The sequence below is a fragment of the Chrysemys picta genome, chromosome 2 (assembly GCF_011386835.1).
Source record: "Chrysemys picta bellii isolate R12L10 chromosome 2, ASM1138683v2, whole genome shotgun sequence".
In the NCBI taxonomy this organism is placed as follows: domain Eukaryota; kingdom Metazoa; phylum Chordata; order Testudines; family Emydidae; genus Chrysemys; species Chrysemys picta.
In genome coordinates, this window is record NC_088792.1 from 265,802,567 (window position 1) to 265,821,789 (window position 19,223).

Sequence of the window (19,223 nt, forward strand, 5' to 3'; positions counted from 1 at the left end):
CAGAGTCCAATACTTTAGGAGACCAAACAAGCAAGAGGGGAAAAAGATGACCAGTGACCTGGTCAATGGGGCTAGATGGTGGGCAACCCATCAAAGAGGGAGGGAAACTAAGGCAGAGTTGCCCTGTCACCCAACCTCGCCACAAGGTGGTGCCAAAGATGGAAGATGACCCCCATATACCAATTTCAAAGCCAGTTTATACAGTTTTTGAAAAGTTGTTCTAAATCACATAAAACTCAAAACATTTAAACTATTATGTCATATCATAGCATGACATAACATAATACAATAGTCCAAATGTTTTGACTTTGCTGTATTATAATATATATCATAAGTTGAGTCTATAAGAAACATTTCGGCCATATTGAAATAACACTTTTCAATAAGGTTGAAATGAAGTTTCACAATTTTGCTCATGGAATATTTTGAAATTTATAGTCTTCATTCTGATTTGCAAACTTTTCTTCCCCCCCCCCCCCCTCAAAATGTCCTGCAGAATGAGAATTCCAGATTTCAATCAGCTCCAGTTGACAAGTATGTGGACTGGCAGTCTAGCAAGATCCAGTTCTTAGAGTATATATATATATATATATATACACTCACCCCCACCTTCCCTTTTCCCCATTGAATTATCCCTTCCAAATCTATTTTTCTCAGCAATAGAGAACAGTCAGCTGACTAAGGTTGAGGCAAGTTGGTGTATTCTGCTGCAAATTTACAATTAATTATCAAAGGTCCTTACTGTATACTTGTACCTATTTAAGGGCAGGATTAAAAGCAATTTAACAAAAACAGTGAAATATTTCTGATACTGCATACTTTACCCGTTATGTCATGCTGTTTGAATGACTCACTGTAGATTTGATACTGATTAGGGCAGTGTTTCTTCAACCACTTGCAGACATCCTGCTGGGTCCACAGAGCTACTGGCTTTGTCAGTTTCACAGTACCAGACTGGAAAGACAGAACAGGAAAAGAAATGGTATTTAGCCCTACGTATCAGATGTGTTTCTAAGGTAATTCATATAATCTAGAAAAATAATTCTATTTGCCTTCCTTAGAGGCAAAAGTGCAAGGGATATGAGGATCAGTTATTCAAGTTTACATGGAGGGATCATATTTAGTGCAAGATTCTCTGCGTGTTCCTTGTATCACACAAGTATAACACTTTCTCTTACCTGTTCAGAATTTAACGTGTATAAAGAATTAAGTCATAAAGGGCCAGATTCTGCCACTTTTCCATAATGATCACAAGAAAAAGTCAGCACTTACCCACAGAGATACCTCAATAGTTACAGCTATAGTTAAATGTTAACTTTTTAATGGTGACTAGTATATACACTGATACTAAATACTACTTAGTGCAGATTTAATTATTTAATATTAAATATGATAAGTCACTGAATGTGCAATTTTTCACAGAATTTGGCCAATGTTCTTAATTTTCACATGATCCTACTCTTGATAGAAGACAACTTATTAAAGAGGATGTCAAGATGTTACAAATCCTGGCTCTCTTTCTCCCATGCCAACTCTGCATAGACTATGCCTCTTTGCTTAGCTCAGGGGTCGGCAATCTTTCAGAAGTGGTGTGCCGAGTCTTTATTTATTCACTCTAATTTAAGGTTTTGCGTGCCAGTAATACATTTTAACCTTTTTAGAAGGTCTCTTTCTAGAAGTCTAGAATATATAACTAAACTATTGTTGTATGTAAAGTAAACAAGGTTTTTAAAATGTTTAAGAAGCTTCATTTAAAATTAAATTAAAATGCAGAGCCCCCTGGACTGGTGGCCAAGACCCAGGCAGTGTCAGTGCCACTGAAAAGTGCCATAGGTTGCCTACCCATGGTGGCTTAGCTCATGCTCTAGATTACAAAGTACACCTCTTTCTCTGAAGCAGGGAGTGTTTATTCATAAAAGTGATTTTACAACTGACTTAATGGGGCTTCAGATTTTATTGGGTCCATACCAAATTTGCTATATTTAGAAGTAAAAAGTGGTTTGGCCTATTAGTTAAATCCAATCAGTCCATTAAACTCAACCTGGGCTCTAATGTCAAGCTTTTTTTTTTTTTTTTTTAAATCTTCATGACCTCCTGTGCAACTTCCTGCATCAATGAGGGCAGAGTTTGGGGATAATTGGGTTTAGGGTGACCAGACTAGGGTTACCATATTTAACAAATAAAAAAAGAGGACCCTCCACGGGGCCCTGGCCCCCGCCCATTTCCCCCCACCCATGCCCCCGCCCCAACTCCCGCCCCAACCCCGCCCTAACTCCACCCCCTCCTCCCTCCCACTCCCAGCCACGCGAAAAGGGCTGCCCGAGCGCTACCGGCTTCACGGTTTGCCGGGCAGCCCCCAGACCCCTGCGCCCCCGGCCGGCGCTTCCCCAGCGCAACTGGAGCCCGGGAGGAGAAAGCGCCCAGCCGGGGGCGCAGGGTCTGGAGGCTGCCCGGCAAAACCGTGAAGCCGGTAGCGCGTGGGCTTCGGGCAGCCCCTATGCCTCCGGACCCTGCGCCCCCGGCCAGGCACTTTCCCTCCCGGGCCTCCGGCGGCACAGGGTCCGGAGGCATGGGGGCTGCCCAAAGCCCATAGCACTCGGGCAGCTCGGCTCTTAAACAGAGCCGAAGAGTCAGGGGAGGAGCAGAGCAGCCGCGGGAGGGGAAGTGCCCGGCCGGCATTTTCCCGGACATGTTCGGCTTTTTGGCAATTCCCCTCCGGACGGCAGTTCGCTTTTTTTTGGTCTGCCGGGACCCCCTCCTCCCCCACGTATCCCGATATTTTCTTCCTCTCATCTGGTCATCCTAATTGGGTTGCAGTGCTTTAACAGAGAACAGAATTTGGCTTGCAGAATATCTGGTACTAATGGTGAGAACCCAGCTTGAATTTCAGGTCCCAGGCTGAGTTCACACAGCCGAAAGCTAGGAAAAACAATAATTTTACTTGTAAATATAACAAATTTGATATGTAGTTAGTGAGACACAATAAACTCCACAATGAGTTTTACATAATCACTTGCAGAGCAGAACCACATGTTAATAAGGATCAATTTCACAGACTGATAATATTTTTGTCTCTTTCAGGATTCTCTCTCCTCCACCCCTCTCTCCCCCCAGCACGCTACACTGGTCTGGTATTTAACTATTGCTATCAGTTAAAATTGTCATGTACTTGTAAAAAAGTTAATGTTCTGGATATATTTCTGCAAAACTGGTTTCTCTACAGCTTAGATGAATTCCCTAGTTCACATTTTATACATAGGTAAACCCCAAACCTTCTGGGTTAGGTCCTCTGTAGTGTAACAATATGGCTGAAACATATTTAATTCAACCAAAATATATATTGGCTAGATTTTTCCCAGGCCAAACTATTTCTTTTTTATATAGAAAAATTTGGGTTCTGAGGGGTAGAGTCAGCGCTACAACAATTTAAAATGTCCTGCAAAAGAGAGTCTAGAGAATTATGAAAGTGTTCTCTTAAAGATTTCATATTTTCTATAACCCATGGTAACAGTGGCCTGTATTCACTATGTCGAGGAGAGTGAACATGTACAAATTTGCAATTACTTAGCAGTACATATTTCACACTGGCTCATGTCAAAGTGATTTTGAACGAACATGGGACAAAAGTGTCTGCTAGTGCCAATGCAGCTGGTACATAATATTTTTTCTTCCCTCTTTGAGGTGGGTGGCAGAGAAGAAAGATCACTTTGCAATATATCCTCATTTGTGCTGCACCTCTTTTCACTTACATATTCTCCATCTCCTTTTGGTTTTACACTAGTAGGCTGAATGAATGTTTTTCTTTACAATTGATATGAAGTCATCAAGGATGTTTTCTTAATCTGTTGTGACTCAGGGTGGAGTCTCTTGGTATTTGGGGGGAGGGATAGCTCAGTAGTTAGAGCATTGGCCTGCTAAACCCAGGGTTGTGAGCTCAATCCTTGAGGGGGCCATTTAGGGATCTGGGGCAAAAATTTGTCTGGGGATTGGTCCTGCTTTAAGCAGGGGGTTGTACTAGATAACCTCCTGAGGTCCCTTCCAACCCCGCTATTCTATCATGCAGAGTTTGTTCTAGCACTTTCACAAATGTATGTTGTCAGATACAACTTGTAAAAGTGGTTTTGAAATCTCCATTACTCCAGGTCCCAGGTCTCCATTACTGTCAACCCAAAAGAGTAGAGCAGTTTCAGGTTATCATTTTGCCTATCCTATTAGGTCCATAAAAGATATAATGAAAATCTATTAACCTAAATCCAGAGGTTATGGTATAGCAAAATCTCTGGCTGGTGAATAAATCTTCAGTCTCTTCTATCCTAGCTCTCTCTTTTTCCTGGCAAGAAGTTAAATACATCTTCTAAAACTTAAAGCAGGAAGTACATTGTAGTCCGCCCCTCAATTTAGGTATGTTATATTTCTTTATAAATACACCAACCAGGAATTAATAGAGTCTAGATTACGTGGCTGGAAGGGACCATGTGATCATATAATCTAACCTCCCGTACAACACAGGCCACAGAACTGCCCCAAAATAATTCCTAGAGCCAATCTTTTTGAAAAAGATCCACTCATGATTTAAAAATTGACAGTGATGGAGAGTCACTGTTAATTACTCTCACTGTTCAAAATGTACACCTTATTTCCAGTCTGAATTTGTCTAGCTTTAACTTCCAGCCATTGGATCATTTTATACCTCTCTATGCCAGACTGAAGAGCCTCTTAAATATTTGTTGCCCGGGTAGGTAATTTTAGACCAGTGGTTCTCAAACTCCCCCCCCCCCCCCGCCGCGCGGACCACTTGAAAATTACTGAGGGTCTTTCCAAAATGTTGTTTGTACCATCAGCCAACTATTGTAAAGCACTTTGAATAAAAGCACTATATAAAAAAACCTTAACAATAATTAAGGTTTTTTTGTTCTACAAATAAAAGCGCACAACTCATATTTTAATATCCGTAGTCTTACCTTTCTAATGTGATGGATGTGCCCTCTCTCCCCCACTGCGGCAGCCTCCGAGCTGGGGCTGGGAAGGAGGGGGTCTCTCCCTCTCTTCCCCACTGCAGCAGCCTCCGAGCTGGGGCTGGTAAGGGGGGGGGGGCCCTCTCCCCCACCACAGCAGCCACAGAGCTGAGCTAGGAAGGAGGGCCATGTTTCCCCGGCAGCCGCAGCTCTGGAGCTGGAGAAAGTTGCCTCTTTCTCTGGCTGCCGCGGCCCTGCACATCCCAAATTCCCTCCCCTCCCCCCCCCCCCCCCATCACCCTACTTCCCCCTTCCACCTACCTCCTAATCCCCCCGAGGCCACCACTTCACTTTACATGTGCATCTTCCCCAGGGTCCAGGCACTTACTTGGTGGAGCCACGCCTGCACGCCTTCACTAATTAGGTGGGTGGCCCTTCATTCTCTCGTGTGTGGCTGCCCAGGTGCACACCTTAGAGGGAACTATCCACGGACCACTTGAATGGAGCTCGCGGACCACTGGTGGTCCACGGACCACAGTTTGAGAACCTCTGTTTTAGACTATAATCAAGTCACCCCTTAACATTCTCTGTTAATTTACATAGATTGAGCTCTTTGTATCTACTACTAATCCTTTAATCGTTCTTGTGGCTCTTCTCTGAACCCTTTCCAACGTATCAATATCCTTCTTGAATTCTGGATGTGAGAACTGAACAGCAGTATTCCAGCAGTGGTGCCAACTCCAGAGGTAAAATAATCTTTCTACTTCTACTTGGGATTCCCCTGTTTATGCATCCAAAGACTGCCTTTGCCCTTTTGGCTACAGGGGAGCTCATATTCAGCTGATTAACCTCCACAACCCCCACGTTTTTCCCCCCCCAGAGTCACTGCTTCCAAGGATAGAGTCCTCCAGCCTATAAGTATCACATGCATTCATTGTTCCTAGATGTCTGCATTGACATTAGCCACATTAAAATAAATGTCATTTGCTTGCACCCATCTTACCAATCCAAATCACTCTGAATCAGCGACCTGTCCTTTCCATTATTTAGCACTCCCCGAATTTTTGTGTCTGATGCAAAATTTATCAGTGATTATTTTATGTTTTCTTCCAGGTCATTGATAAAAATATTAAATAGCTTAGGACTAAGAACCGATCCGTATGGGACCCCACTAGAAACACACTACATCAGAGTTTCTCAAACTGGGATCCAGGGTACTCCAGTGGGTCCGCCGGCCCTGCTGATCAACTCCTCCCCTTCCCTCCCAGTGCCTCCTGCACACCACAAAATAGCTAGTCAGCAGCATGCAGGAGGCACTGGGAGGGAGGGGAAGGAGCAGGGATGGGGCACACTCGGGGGAGGGGGCAGAAAGAGGCAGGAAAGCGGGGCAGGGGTGGAGTGGGGGCAGGAAGAGGTGGGGCAGGCGTGGGGTGGGGGGGGGGAGGTCTGCGAAAAATTTTAAATCACAATGGGGGTCCTCAGGCTGTTAAAGTTTGAGAACCGCTGCACTACATTATTGTTCAATAATGATTCCTGATTTAAAATTGTGTTTTGAGATAATTTTTAATCCATTTAACATGTGCTAAGTTACTTTTATATCTTTCTAGGTTTTTTTTTTTTAATCAAAATGTCATTTGGTACCCAGTCAGATACTTTACAGGAGTCTAACAACATCAACACTATAACCTTTTATAAACTAAACTTGTAATCTCATCAAAAGAGATACCAAATTAGTTTGACAGGATCTATTTTCCATAAACCCATGTTGATTGGCATTAATTATATTACTCTCTTTTAATTCTCTCTTAATTAAATCCCATATCAGCTGCTCCATTATCTTGCCCAGGATCAATGTCAGACTGACAGGCCTATAATTACCTACATCACCCTGTTTACCCTTTTCAATTTTTGGCACAACATTAGCTTGCTTTCAAGTCTTCTGGCACTTCCCCCGTGTTCCAAAACTTATTGAAAATCAACATTAATGGTCATGTGAGCTTTTCAGACAGCTCTTTAGAAACTCTTGGAATCAAGTTCTCCAGAGAGTTGATCTAAAAACGTCTAAATTTAGTAGCTGCTATTTAACATCCTCTTGAGATACTAGTAGAGTAGAAAGTGATCAAGCCAACTGCAACCATATTATGTGCATTCAGCCACCATGAATTAATAAAATATTAAGGGATAATTTGAAAAACAGGCTTTCAAAAGCAAGGTCAAAACTACCTACAGTTTCTGCTAATCAGAACAGGAGGAAGGGAAAGAAAAGTAAACAAGTGAGACTGAAAATCTTGGTGGTCAGAAGACCTTGAGTCTGGGCTCCTCTGATATTGGAAGTTTATTGGAAGTTAGGAAAAATGATGATTTAGTAGGTGTCATTATGACCTATATCTTTTGTAGAAGTTAGTTATAAAAGACTAGCTAATACAGTTGTGAAGGGTTGGATCACAGAAACCCCCTTGGGAGCTGCCACCTGATGTGCCAAGACTACTTCTATCCCTGTTTTTCCTGGCAGCTCAGGACTCCAGCACCCTGTCTTCCTGAGCCAGACACTCCGGTCTGTTCCAACAAAGACCCAGGGTCTGAATTACTTGCCCCAAAGCTGCAGGTTTACCTGAAAACAGCTCACAGGAGTGTGCTTGTCTTTAGCACTCAGAAGTCCAACTCCCAATGGGATCTAAACCCAAATAAATCCATTTTACCTTGTATAAAGCTTATACAGAATAAACTCAAATTGTTTGCCCTCTATAACATTGATAGAGAGATATGCACAGTTGTTTGCTCCCCCAGGTATTAATACATACTCTGAGTTATTAAGTAAGTAAAAAGTGATTTTATTAAATACAGAAAGTAGGATTTAAGTGGTTCCAGGGTGTAACAGACAGAACAAAGTAAGTCACCAAGCAAAATAATATAAAATGCACAAATCCATGCCTGGTCAAGCTAAATACAGATAATTTCCTCACCAGTTCCAGAATGCTCCCTTTTACAGGCTAATCTTCTTTTAGCCTGGGTCCAGCAATTACTTACACCCCCTGTAGTTACTGTCCTTTGTTTCAGTTTCCTTTAAAGTATCCTGGGGGGAGGGATGGAGAGGCTCCTTTAGCCAGCTGAAGACAAAATGGAGGGGTCTCCCAGGGCTTTAAATAGACTCTCTTGTGGGTGGAGACCCCCTTCTCACCCTGTGTAAAGTCCAGTCACAAAATGGAGATTCGGAATCACATGGGCAAGTCACATGCCCATGCATGACTCAGGACTTGCAGGTAATAGCCATTACCCACATGCTACCTTGAACGTCCTCAGGTAGACTTCTTATGTGGATTGGAGTTTTCCAAGCTCTTTTGTCTGTTAAATGCTTCCTGATTAAGCACCTAATTTGCACATTCCTTTCCCAAAAAGTAACCAAATGTTCTAACTAAGGCTACTTAGAAATCTAAGGCTACTTAACAATTATACAGCCAATGTTCATAACTTTGCACACACAAATGGTGCCTGCATACAACTAGCATGAACATAACCAGTAGGTCATAACCTTTACATAGATATGTTACATGGCATATGTAGCAAAAACCTATTCCAGTTACATCATACATACTTTTATAAGCACCCCCCCCCATAAAGCCTTATGGGGTACTCTGTCACAACAGTGTACTTTGGAGCAGTCCTCTGAAGCCATCTTGAGAGACATTTTTCCTGACACCTTTTCTCCCCGGTGGGTAAGCAACTGGCCACTGCGAACCTGCTGCTAATTACTCAACCCTGTTCCAGATGTTAGGTAAATATCTGGGATGATCTAAACCTACTGCTTGTGTCTGTGTGTGCTTAAATCTAATACACTGCAGTTTTAGATATTCATGCAAGTAAGTATGCTCTCTTTTATCAGACGGAATTGCTTGTGTTCCCACTGATTTATTCCTGACGCCACCTGGAGTGAAATAGTTAAGTTACCCCTGCTGTGGTTCTGAAAACCATGGGTAATACATGCTCCACTGAAAAGCTCTATAACATGCCCTCAGATATTTAAATCTTAGGGTTGTTAACATGAGAACCTTTGGTGATCAAGCTGCCACAACAGTGTGTGGTAAGATAGTCGTTCTAGAAATCAACTGTTTAAACAGTATGAGGAGGCCAGCACTAGCACTGCAGAACTGGTATCCTGTGCTCTCTATCACCAATCCTGCTAAAAGAATGAGTCACTGCCTTCTGCACTAGCTGAAGCTTCCCGAGGCCCAGATAACAGTGACCAAAGTGCGTAAGGAAGAAAGAAAGAAAGAAAAAAAAAAAAGCACTTCTGGACACCACAGCCACCTGGACTCTAGAAGCAATTGAGGGTCCAGAACTAACAATACATGCTACATCTAACTGACACGCTCTTCCACAATGGGGACAAGCACAGTTCCCACCAAGCTTTCCAAATCCTTTCCTCCAGTCGAACAACATTGCCTTCAGTTTACCTGGACCAAACTTCATCGAGCTTAGCCTCAGTGATGGCCCCAATTTGGCCAAACATAGGAGAAGGAGATATCACACCAGGCCTCAATTCAAGACCTAGAGCTGTTTGTCACCAGCATGTTGACAGCATCACGGCCCAACCCCCTAACCATCTCTCCTAGCACTATCATATATAGTCATAGGAAGGGTGTGATAGAACCTTACAAAAATCCGCAAGATTCCCATATGATCCTCCAATATAGTGAAAGTATTAAAGAGGAGGAGGACTAAAGAATAACTATTACTGTTCTTCCTTCTCTTTGAACCCAGGTGTCATCACTAGATGAAGATCTGAGAGAGAACCTAGTCATCATTAGATGTAGATGTGAGAGAACCAATGAAGGAATGCAGGATAGAACTTCACAGACGAGTGAAATAGTAGCAATATGAAATGACCAGTCTCGGTTACATGTACATAAGAACCCTTCATATACAAATACATCAACTAAAGAAAGCCATGCAATAATGATACCTGTGTTGGAATATAAAATTCCACCAGGAACCCATTCAGAAAGGGTCAGAGCCTCATACCTAAAGTATAAACATCTTCTTTATGCTGAATTTTAAGATACATTTATAGAAACACCTGTGAAATTTTTGAAGAATGGAGGAAACATATGTATGTCCTTATCATGAAAGGCTAACTAGTTAAACTCTTTTATTGCACAAGAATTCAAAGGCAACAATGACTGACTTTCCCTGTTTCCACAGTTAAAAATAGCTGTCATTTAAAAAAAAAAAGTGTATGCCTGGCTGCATTCAAGTACCTGGGAAGTAAGGAGTCCTAAAAGAAATGCTTATTAATCTAGAAGTTATTCTTAAATGGACACCAGGGACTAGAATGTTTGTCCTCAATGCTGCAGTGGATGCATTTTTCAGTTCAATAGATTTTTTTCCTCTGTATGATTTAAACATACTGTGTTAAGTATTTGAATAGCAAAATTTATTAACAATCACAGTACAAAAGCAAATTTTTCCTGTTTTCCTCTGGAAGTGAAATCTGACTATAGATGTATGTTGTGCAGAATAATAGCTGCAAGCCAATGCATAGTAAACGCACAGTCAGCAAACATGCACTGCAAATCTTTTTATCGTCTCTTAGAAATTTTCAGAATGTTCAGTTGAAATGTGTCAGGCATTAACTTATATCCACAGCAAAAATAGGCTGCATTTTTTTACAGTGCTGTGCCCTCATATTGAAACCAAGCATAACGTTTAATTCTCTAATTTGCAAGGTCCCGAAGAGGAGAAGAATACGGATTTTAGAGTAACAACATATAACACTGTCACATTCCGTTTTTGAACATCATCCCAACATGTTTTTCAGTCAGGTGCTTTGAGTGTCTAGGTACCAAAAAAATAAAAAAGTTTCCTTGAGTTAAATGCTGCTCTGTTATAAAGCTAGATCTTATTAAATATTTCTAATGCAATAGTGTCCACCAAAGGCCTGTGGAAGAAGTCCAGAGGTAAACGACTACTCACGAGCCACTGCACCTATAGGTAAAGCAGTTTGGCCTGTTTACCCTGAAAAGGGAGTAGTTTTGGGGCTTAACCAAAGGGCTATCCTAGCCAATTAGCAAGGGGAAACAGATACAGCATCTGCATCTGAAAGTAAGGGAGGCAAGGCACCCTCTCCCACCCCCTCATCTGCACACCTCCAACACCACCTCGAAATCATGAAGAAATTATAGGTTCTGTGGAAGAGGTGGGTCTTGAGGAAAGTATATAGCCATTGCGGATCAATTCAGGGTTCCATTTGTAAAAGGCCATAAAGACATTTCAGAGAGAATTGCCAACAAGTAGAGAAGTCTAGCAGGCAATGGAAGGCAATTAATGAGTAGGGTTGCCAACCCTCCATGATTGTCCTGGAGTCTCCAGGAATTAATCTTTAATTAAAGATTATATCATGTGATGAAACCTCCAGGAATACATCCAACCAAAATTGGCAACCCTATTAGTAACGGGGCAGAACTGGGAAGGGCATTGAAGACAAGGAGAAGGAGCTAGAATTTGATGTGGTGCAACAGAAGTAGAATTCAGTGGTAGAATTCAAAGAAAGAAATGATGCAGTCAGAGTGATGGACAAAAAAAAGACAATCTTAGTGCATTCTGGATGGGGATGAAATGAGTGTCAGGAAGTTTAGAGAGGATGAGGTTATAGTAATGAAGATGAGAGAGGACCAGGCACTAGGTGAGAGTTTTGGCTGTCCACACTGAAATAAAAGGGTAGATTTTAGAAATGTTATGAAGGAAGCAGAGGCAGCCACAAGATTTGACAAACTTGTGACAAACTTTTCTATTCACACTCTTGTACAGCTCTCATCATCATAGCATCTAACTGCCTTCCAGTAGGGCATTAAACAACAGGTCTAGCATTTGTCACATCTGGTTTTTACGCTCTCTCTCCCCTCACCCTCCCTCCAAGGGTACGACTTTGAGGAATAAAACCCCTAAGTTACAGCCTTAGGTGGCATGGAGAATGGTGGTGTTTTAAGCTGAGACAGATAATGGCAGGGGATGGGTAAGAGGGAAAAAGTAGAGTGTGTTTCAGGGGAGAGATAGAGGAGTTTAGTTTTGAGAATAGTAAAATGATGCCAAGACATCTAGGAGGAGATGCAGGAGAGAGAAGCTCAGACACAGGTCAGAATGGTGGGAGACTGGTCAGGGGTGAAAAGGTAGATAGAGTCAGAGAAGAAGAACTGCACTTACCCCAACTAGATATCAAACATATGTGATATGAAACCCCACTCCTCACTTTCTTCTGTGTGTTCTTTTTTTAAGGATGTAAACTCCTCCTAGCAGGGACTGTCTTGGTTTATATTTTCTACATGATTAAATACACTTCTACCCCTATATAACGCTGTCCTCGGGAGCCAAAAAAATCTTACTGCGTTATAGGTGAAACCACATTATATCGAACTTGCTTTGATCCGCTGGAGCATGGAGCCCCACCCTCTCCCCTGAGCGTTGCTTTACTGCGTTATATCCAAATTCGTGTTATATCGGGTCGCGTTATATCGGGGTAGAGGTGTATTAACAAGCCTATAAAATATGATGGCTACTCACATCATGCTATATTTAGGTTTAGCAATTATAAAAGCAGTACAAGCCTTGAGTCTGCCACCCTTTCCAGGTATAGTTCTTCTACAGTATTTCAACTCACAACTACGTTTGTTAGGAGTTTTGTATTCAAATTCTTTTTCAACATTGCCTAAACATAACCAAGGCTATGGGTACCCCAACCATAGAAGGGACTGTACAAAAAAAGTTAAAATCAGTAGATATAATATGTGACATTTAATTTCATGCGCTGTTTGTTCCATTGTGCAAAGTATACAGTAGTTAAAATTGCCAGCTCAAAATAATACAAAAATCAAAATGATAGCTTGTGCATGATTAGATAGCATTTTTCAGAGTTCAGAATAATATTGGCACTCAAGTCCTGTTCTGGCTCTTAAAAGCTCGGCAAAGTTCTAAACAATGACTTTCAAAAGATCTCATCAGGTGCCGTTTACAAAGCTGCCGATTTCTAGGGTCAATGTATTCACTGGCATTTCTTCAGTATTTATTGACTGTATCTTTTCCTCCTTAAATGTAGTTGTAGTTTTGAATGACAAAGCATTGAAGTGGAGGACAGCAATATTGAGTAAATAATTTGAATCACAATATGTAAAGTGTTTTAAATAAAAGGTTCTCAAAAACCAAGTGTTAATAAATGTTGATGCCTGTTTGTGCTGGGAGCGTGCATAGATTACAAATCTGGAGAACATGTTAGAATGGGGCCCAAGATCCACTAAAAAAAAAAAAAAAAAAAAAAATACAGGCCTGAACTTTGAGCAGGTAAACATTTGTAGTTTCTAGACCCCTCAAGTTTGTAATATCCAATATATGTATGCACATCCAGCCACAAAGTAAATGTACATCTGCACACCAACCAATATACCCAATGCCATGCCCTACCCTTTCAGAGCACTAATATGTAAACTAGTGTACAAAAGAAGAATGACACAGAAAGAAAGGCATATGCTGGGATGGATGCGGTATGTACCTGCAGCAAGAGAGACTTTGCCTCACATTTAAAACGTGAACAGGTAAGACAGACAACGGGTGAGAGAAAGGAGTGGAACTACACATGGGTTTAAAGTTAGGAATGAGGTTAAGTGGTTGCAAAACTGGGGCCTATAGGTCTTGAACAAATATAAAAAGAACTACTACTATTATTTCTGAAGCAGATAATTGAAAATGATGTCATTGAACAAGCTATTTAAGTTTTTGTCAGACCTTTTTTATACACTGTTCAAAAAGTCATAATTTAGCAGCGTTGTTTTCATAATTTAGCACAAAAAGAAGCAAAGAAGCACATTTGGATCCCCAAAATCAATTTCTTTTTAGACATGCTTGGGTTACCCTAAGTTTAGAAAATAGCAATCTTTTTGTTATATCCCAAATTACTTTTCTGCTGCTACACTGCCTGTAAAACTCTTTGTGAATGACTAACATAAAAGTTCTGGAAAGAAAAAATGGATGGCGAAAGAGTTGAGGATGTATTTTTTAGGTGATCCCTTAAAATATTCAAGAATTTGGACAGGACGTTTTTGATCAACAAATAGATTCTAAAAACATCAAAATAAATTTCTGGAAAAAAACTAAAACAAGATTGTATTGCAGCAGTGCCTAGAAGCCTCAACGAAGATTGAGGCCTCATTTTGTCTGTATTGCAAGAAACTGTCCATGCCATAAAGAGTTTACAGGATATAATACCAAACATAAAAAAGGTGCGTGTCACAGAGTGATGATCCCCTTTAAATGGAAATGGGGCCACCAACCTCTGTGCCATCATTAATTAGATGCTTCCCTGAAGGTGTGGGCCTTAGGAGGGTCAGTTGATAGTTTAATGGTCACCTGAGCCTTATAAGGGGACTCAGAGATTAGTCTGGCAGTTGGGACCACAAGGAGCTCCTGTGGAAAGTCCTGAGCCAGGGTCTGCAGGGAAACCAGCCTGGAGCCAGCGTTCTAGCCAAGAGTGGAGAAAGACTCGCAAACAGAGCCCCAAAAGGGACAGAGAACAGTGTCTAGAGGGTGGGCTGAAGAGAAGCCCCAAAGGGAAAAAACTTTTTTGGTTTTGAGGACTTTGTGGTTTGGACTTCTTGTTTGGGACATGACCAGAAGATTAAGATATCTCCAGAACTAACTGGTGTGTGGAAAGCATGGACATCCACCTCAGGGAGGAAAACTGAGGCAAGGAGTGCCTGCAATGCAACACTTGGCCAGCAGGAGGTATTACAAAACAGCCAGACCAGCTTACAATTTTTTTTTTTTATTTCTTTTTGGTGATGCAAGGAACCACCACCTTTTATAAGGATATCAAGTTTTTAAAAACACTCAATTGTATTTGTAATTCAGAACTCTATGTTTAATTAGTAAAGTGATCTTGGAAAATAAGAATGATCTGTAGATGAAAAATTTTCAAATAACACAATTCCAATTTTCATTAGCAAAGTTGAACCATAACTAATGGGCCTGTGTGGTAAAGACTTCAGTATTGACCAGAAGGAGTAAACAGTTCTTATTAACGCCACTAATGTTCATCAGTTTACAAAGTTTCAGTAACTGTAGTAAAAGGCAAATAAATCTAGGACTGAAAAATCAGCCCACATCCAGTTTAAATGAAAACCATGTCCATATAAAATTATTTTATTCATAAGAGGGAGTAGAGGTGCATTCTCATGACTGGTCAGTACAACTTCATGCCACTAGAGTCAGTCATGCCTCTTGTGACTTCTAGGCCCAGGTTCTCAAATGGTCCAGTATATTTTTATAGGAAGAAAAGAAAAGATAGAACCATTCTCTTGGGTTTCACCAGAAGCATAATGAAACGTCACAAGCGGCTCAGGTCTGACCACAGAACTCTGACGCTACCGGCCAATAGAACTCAAATGCACCTGGTGTGAAGGTTAAACAGGGGTACTGTTCAAGGAGAAGAACAAGTATGGATTCAGTGGGAGGTTACTCACCCATCATTTCAGCCAGTTGAAAAGAAGGATGGCTGTCTTACATAGGCAGGAGAATTAAAAAGGTGATGTAGAATAAGGACATATAGGAAAATTTCCGCACCAGTGCTAGTTTAACAAAGCACTTAGGCATGTGCTTAAGTGCTTTGATGAATCAGAACCAAGGTCTGGACAGTCTTTCAGGCAATGCCTGGACTAGTCAGGTCATACCTAGGCATGCTACATAATCCCCCCTCCCAGTCCTGGTCTTAAATTAAATTCATTATATCAAGCTGTAAAAAAGGAAGAAGAAAGAAAGTCCAGTAAAGTAATAGCTACTTGGTGGGAGTTAGCCAGTTAAAAGGCTGTCATAAGCATAACCAGCTGAAGGAAAGGATATACTGTGTTGTCAAATGAAATATATCACAAGGTGTTATCATGATGGAGATAAACAATATCCAGACAACAGGCAGAAAACAGATACGGTGTTACATTTTTTGTGAAAGTACTTTCATGCAACAAGACCTCACACTTTGAACACAAGAATCATGAGTGACAGATGCTACTGTCAATATAATGCAAGTACAATTTATCAGCAAACTGTAAAGAAGTGAAGTGGCAGAATAAGTGAGGTGAAGCTAGGGTACTTTTCAGCATTGTCAAGGAACTCACCTCACATCATTCCTGATGCCATCATTGTATTGCAAAGCACTATTGGAACAAACAGGTCAACAGCCACTTAAAGTCACAAGCATTGAAGTGTGTTGCAGAATTGACTGAGGCAATCACAAAGGAGCTTCCCTATTGTCAGGCAGAACTCAAGGACAATTTTAGAATGTTCACAGTTCGAGGCAACTGATCTTAGCAATGCTAACATGGATATATAACACAGATAGTGACAAAGGCCTCACTTCAGCAAGGTATTTAAACAGGTGCTCCAACCTTAAGCATGCGAGTAGTGCCATAGATTTCCATAGAACTTCTCACTTGCTTCAAGGGAGGCACATACACAAGTACCTTACTGAATCAGGGCCCATATGAGTTATTGTTCTTCTTAAAAATCTGCTGACCAACTTAGAATAGGAAGCATGAGATTTATAGATATAGAAGAACATTATTAAGGTAACCTGAGTGATGTTGTTCCTGCTGTTACATAGTTAAATAATATGGAGCTGGAAAGTACAGAGGAGCATGCAAAAATCTAATGGATAAATTCAAGATTAGATTTTTACTACTTTAGAATTCTAACAATAAGAATTAAAAGAAAATTTGATCAACCACTCTGCACTTGTGTTGCTGATCGGTAGAAGATCTTTGACTGTTTGACATAAGCAAATATAGATGGCTATGCTTGACACACAATTCTTGACTAATTTAATTGGATTCCTTCTGACTCAGTTCAGCAATCAATGATCAGCAATAAGAATTGCAAACAGAATAGCAGGCTGCTTTGAAATGGGAAGAGTTAGACATGGCTATGTTTTCTTACTACACCTCTTTAATATGCATTAGACTTATTCTAAGAAACATGAACTAATGTTTGATGGCTCAAATTATCAAGTGTAGATAATTTAGCTATTAATCTAAGGTTTCCAGAAATGCATTTGTCTGTATTTGGAAGAATATTGTAACACAAATGTAAATTCATGAAGAATGAAAGGAAAAAAGTAAAATGAGTTATCTTATGCAAAGTATGCAAAATATGGGTAAATAAATGCTAAGTTACTCAAAATGCATTATAAATTCCAAAAGCAATTACTTTCATGGAAAATTTTATAGATATGTATATAAGTCTGGGAGAGCAGGCCTGTTTTTTATATGGTGGCCAGTGGCCAGTTTTTGAGGAGGGAGGGGGGAAAAACAACAACCCTCACTTCCAAGAAACATGAAAGTCAATTTTTATTCCTGGGGAAATTCTGCACAACTGCAGTGCATCAGAAAAATGCCCTGCCCCGCAGAATCCCTTTGCTTCCTTGCAAAAATAGTTATGTGGGGAAGCAAAAAGAAGCTGCACCAGCATTCACTCACCCATCCGGGCAGCTCAGACGTGTCTGTTCAGGCAGCCAGGGGGAGAGGTAAATCACTGGGGGGGGGAAGGATGTCTGAGGATGCCCTGGCCATCCAGGGACGTTAGTCCCAGCTGGGGGTGGTGGGGGAGGAGGACGGAGTTCCCCCTCCCACTTCCCTGCACAGAGCAGGGTCAGAAAGCTCCAGAAACGTCCCCGGGCTGCAGGAAGCTCTGCACCACGAGAGAGGGGTCTGGGGGTGTTCCAGGTGGCAGGGGGTAAGGCTCAGCAGGGCGCGTTGCTGCAGTGGGGTCCGGATGCACAGGGTAGGGCAGACAGGGGGAGCAACTCCCTATACAGTGACCCCTCCCCCCACCCAAACACCAGGAACGCCCCCCCACCGAGCCCTTCAAGTCCCCTACCCCATCAAGCCTCACCCCCTGCATCAGGAGCACCCCCATACCAGGACTCCCACCCCACTGAGCCCTAACCAGCTGCACCCTGACCCCCACTCTCTCCCTCCCCCATCCTAACCACCTTCACCTCACCTGAGCCCCCCTTGCAAAGTCCCATTCCCTCTGCACCCAGAACCCCGCACCGAGCCCCTGTGCACCCAGATTCCCCCTGCCCCCAGACCCTCCCACCGAGTTGCTCATACCCAGATTACTCCACAAAGAAGCCTGGTACTCTTGAGGGAATTCTGCACCGAAAAATTAAAAAAAAAATTAAATTCTGCAAAGTTCTGCATATTTTAATTTTCAAAATAACACAAAAAATATAATCACACCATTTTCAATTATTTTGGTAATTTGTTTCAAAATACTTGTCAGCAAATAATGAAAATGATGTGATTATATTGTGTCACTTTGACAAAAAATATGTAGAATTTTAAAATATTGTGCACAGAATATTTAATTTTTTGGTGCAGAAATCCCACAGGAGTAAATTTTTAAGCAAAGGGAGTTTTCACATCAAAGATTGGAACATTTTGCTATTTCATCAAAATTGTGAATAAATCTCAGACTGAGCAGAATAGCACACAAATCTGTATGCATGTAACTGCATGAAACAAAAAATGGTAAATTTGACACATCCCTCTATGTAAATAACGACTACAGCCATCCCAATCCTAATAACGCACATTTAAAAATGTATTACAGCCAAAGTGGTACAAATAAAAAAAGATCATGGCAAGCATACAATTGGAAATGAAGCAAAGTCCATTAGAGCCATACAAAATGAAGTATGTTACATCAATTACATTTAATGGAATATAAAACTTGCCTATCTACTCAGGCATAAGGAGCCAGATTCTCATGTAGGGTATAGCCAGAGGTGAAAGTAAGCCAGTACGCCCCGGTACGGCATACCAGACCGGCTTCCCCAGGCGGCAATTTAAAGGGCCTGGGGCTCCCAGCAGCGGCTGGAGCCCTGGGCCCTTTAAATTTCTGCCAGAGCCCCACTGCCGGAGCCCCCAGGACCCCCAGGGCTCCAGCAGCAATTTAAAGGGCCCAGGGCTCTGCCAGCAATTCAAAGGTCCTGGCAGGGGTGGATTAACAAATTTGCCTCCCCTAAGCCGTCAAAAAATTGCTGCTCACCTCCGCTCCCCCGCGGCAAGCCGGGGCGGGAGGGGGGAGAAGGTAGGGTTACCATTCGTCCGGATTCCCCCGGACATGTCCGGCTTTTTTGAGTTAAAAATAGCGTCCGGGGGGAATTTGTCAATGTCCGGACTTCCCCTCCTCCCCCCCCATACAGAGCGCACGCGCAGCTTACAGAGCAGCCGG

The 19,223-nt window shown here is 41.8% G+C and overlaps 1 protein-coding gene across 5 annotated transcripts in view; it reads right to left on the reverse strand.

Moving 5' to 3' along the window:
• The window catches only part of SAMD12 (sterile alpha motif domain containing 12), a 230,306-nt gene that overhangs the window by 166,792 nt on the left and 44,291 nt on the right, over positions 1 to 19,223 (reverse strand). For 3 of the 5 annotated variants that reach the window (XM_005287293.5, XM_065586060.1, XM_024105221.3), the window contains exon 3: positions 825 to 954. In XM_005287293.5, the coding sequence (XP_005287350.2) occupies positions 825 to 954 (130 nt within the window). The remainder of the gene's footprint in view (positions 1 to 824; positions 955 to 19,223) is intronic. The other 2 variants (XM_065586062.1, XM_065586061.1) reach the window with 1 other exon arrangement.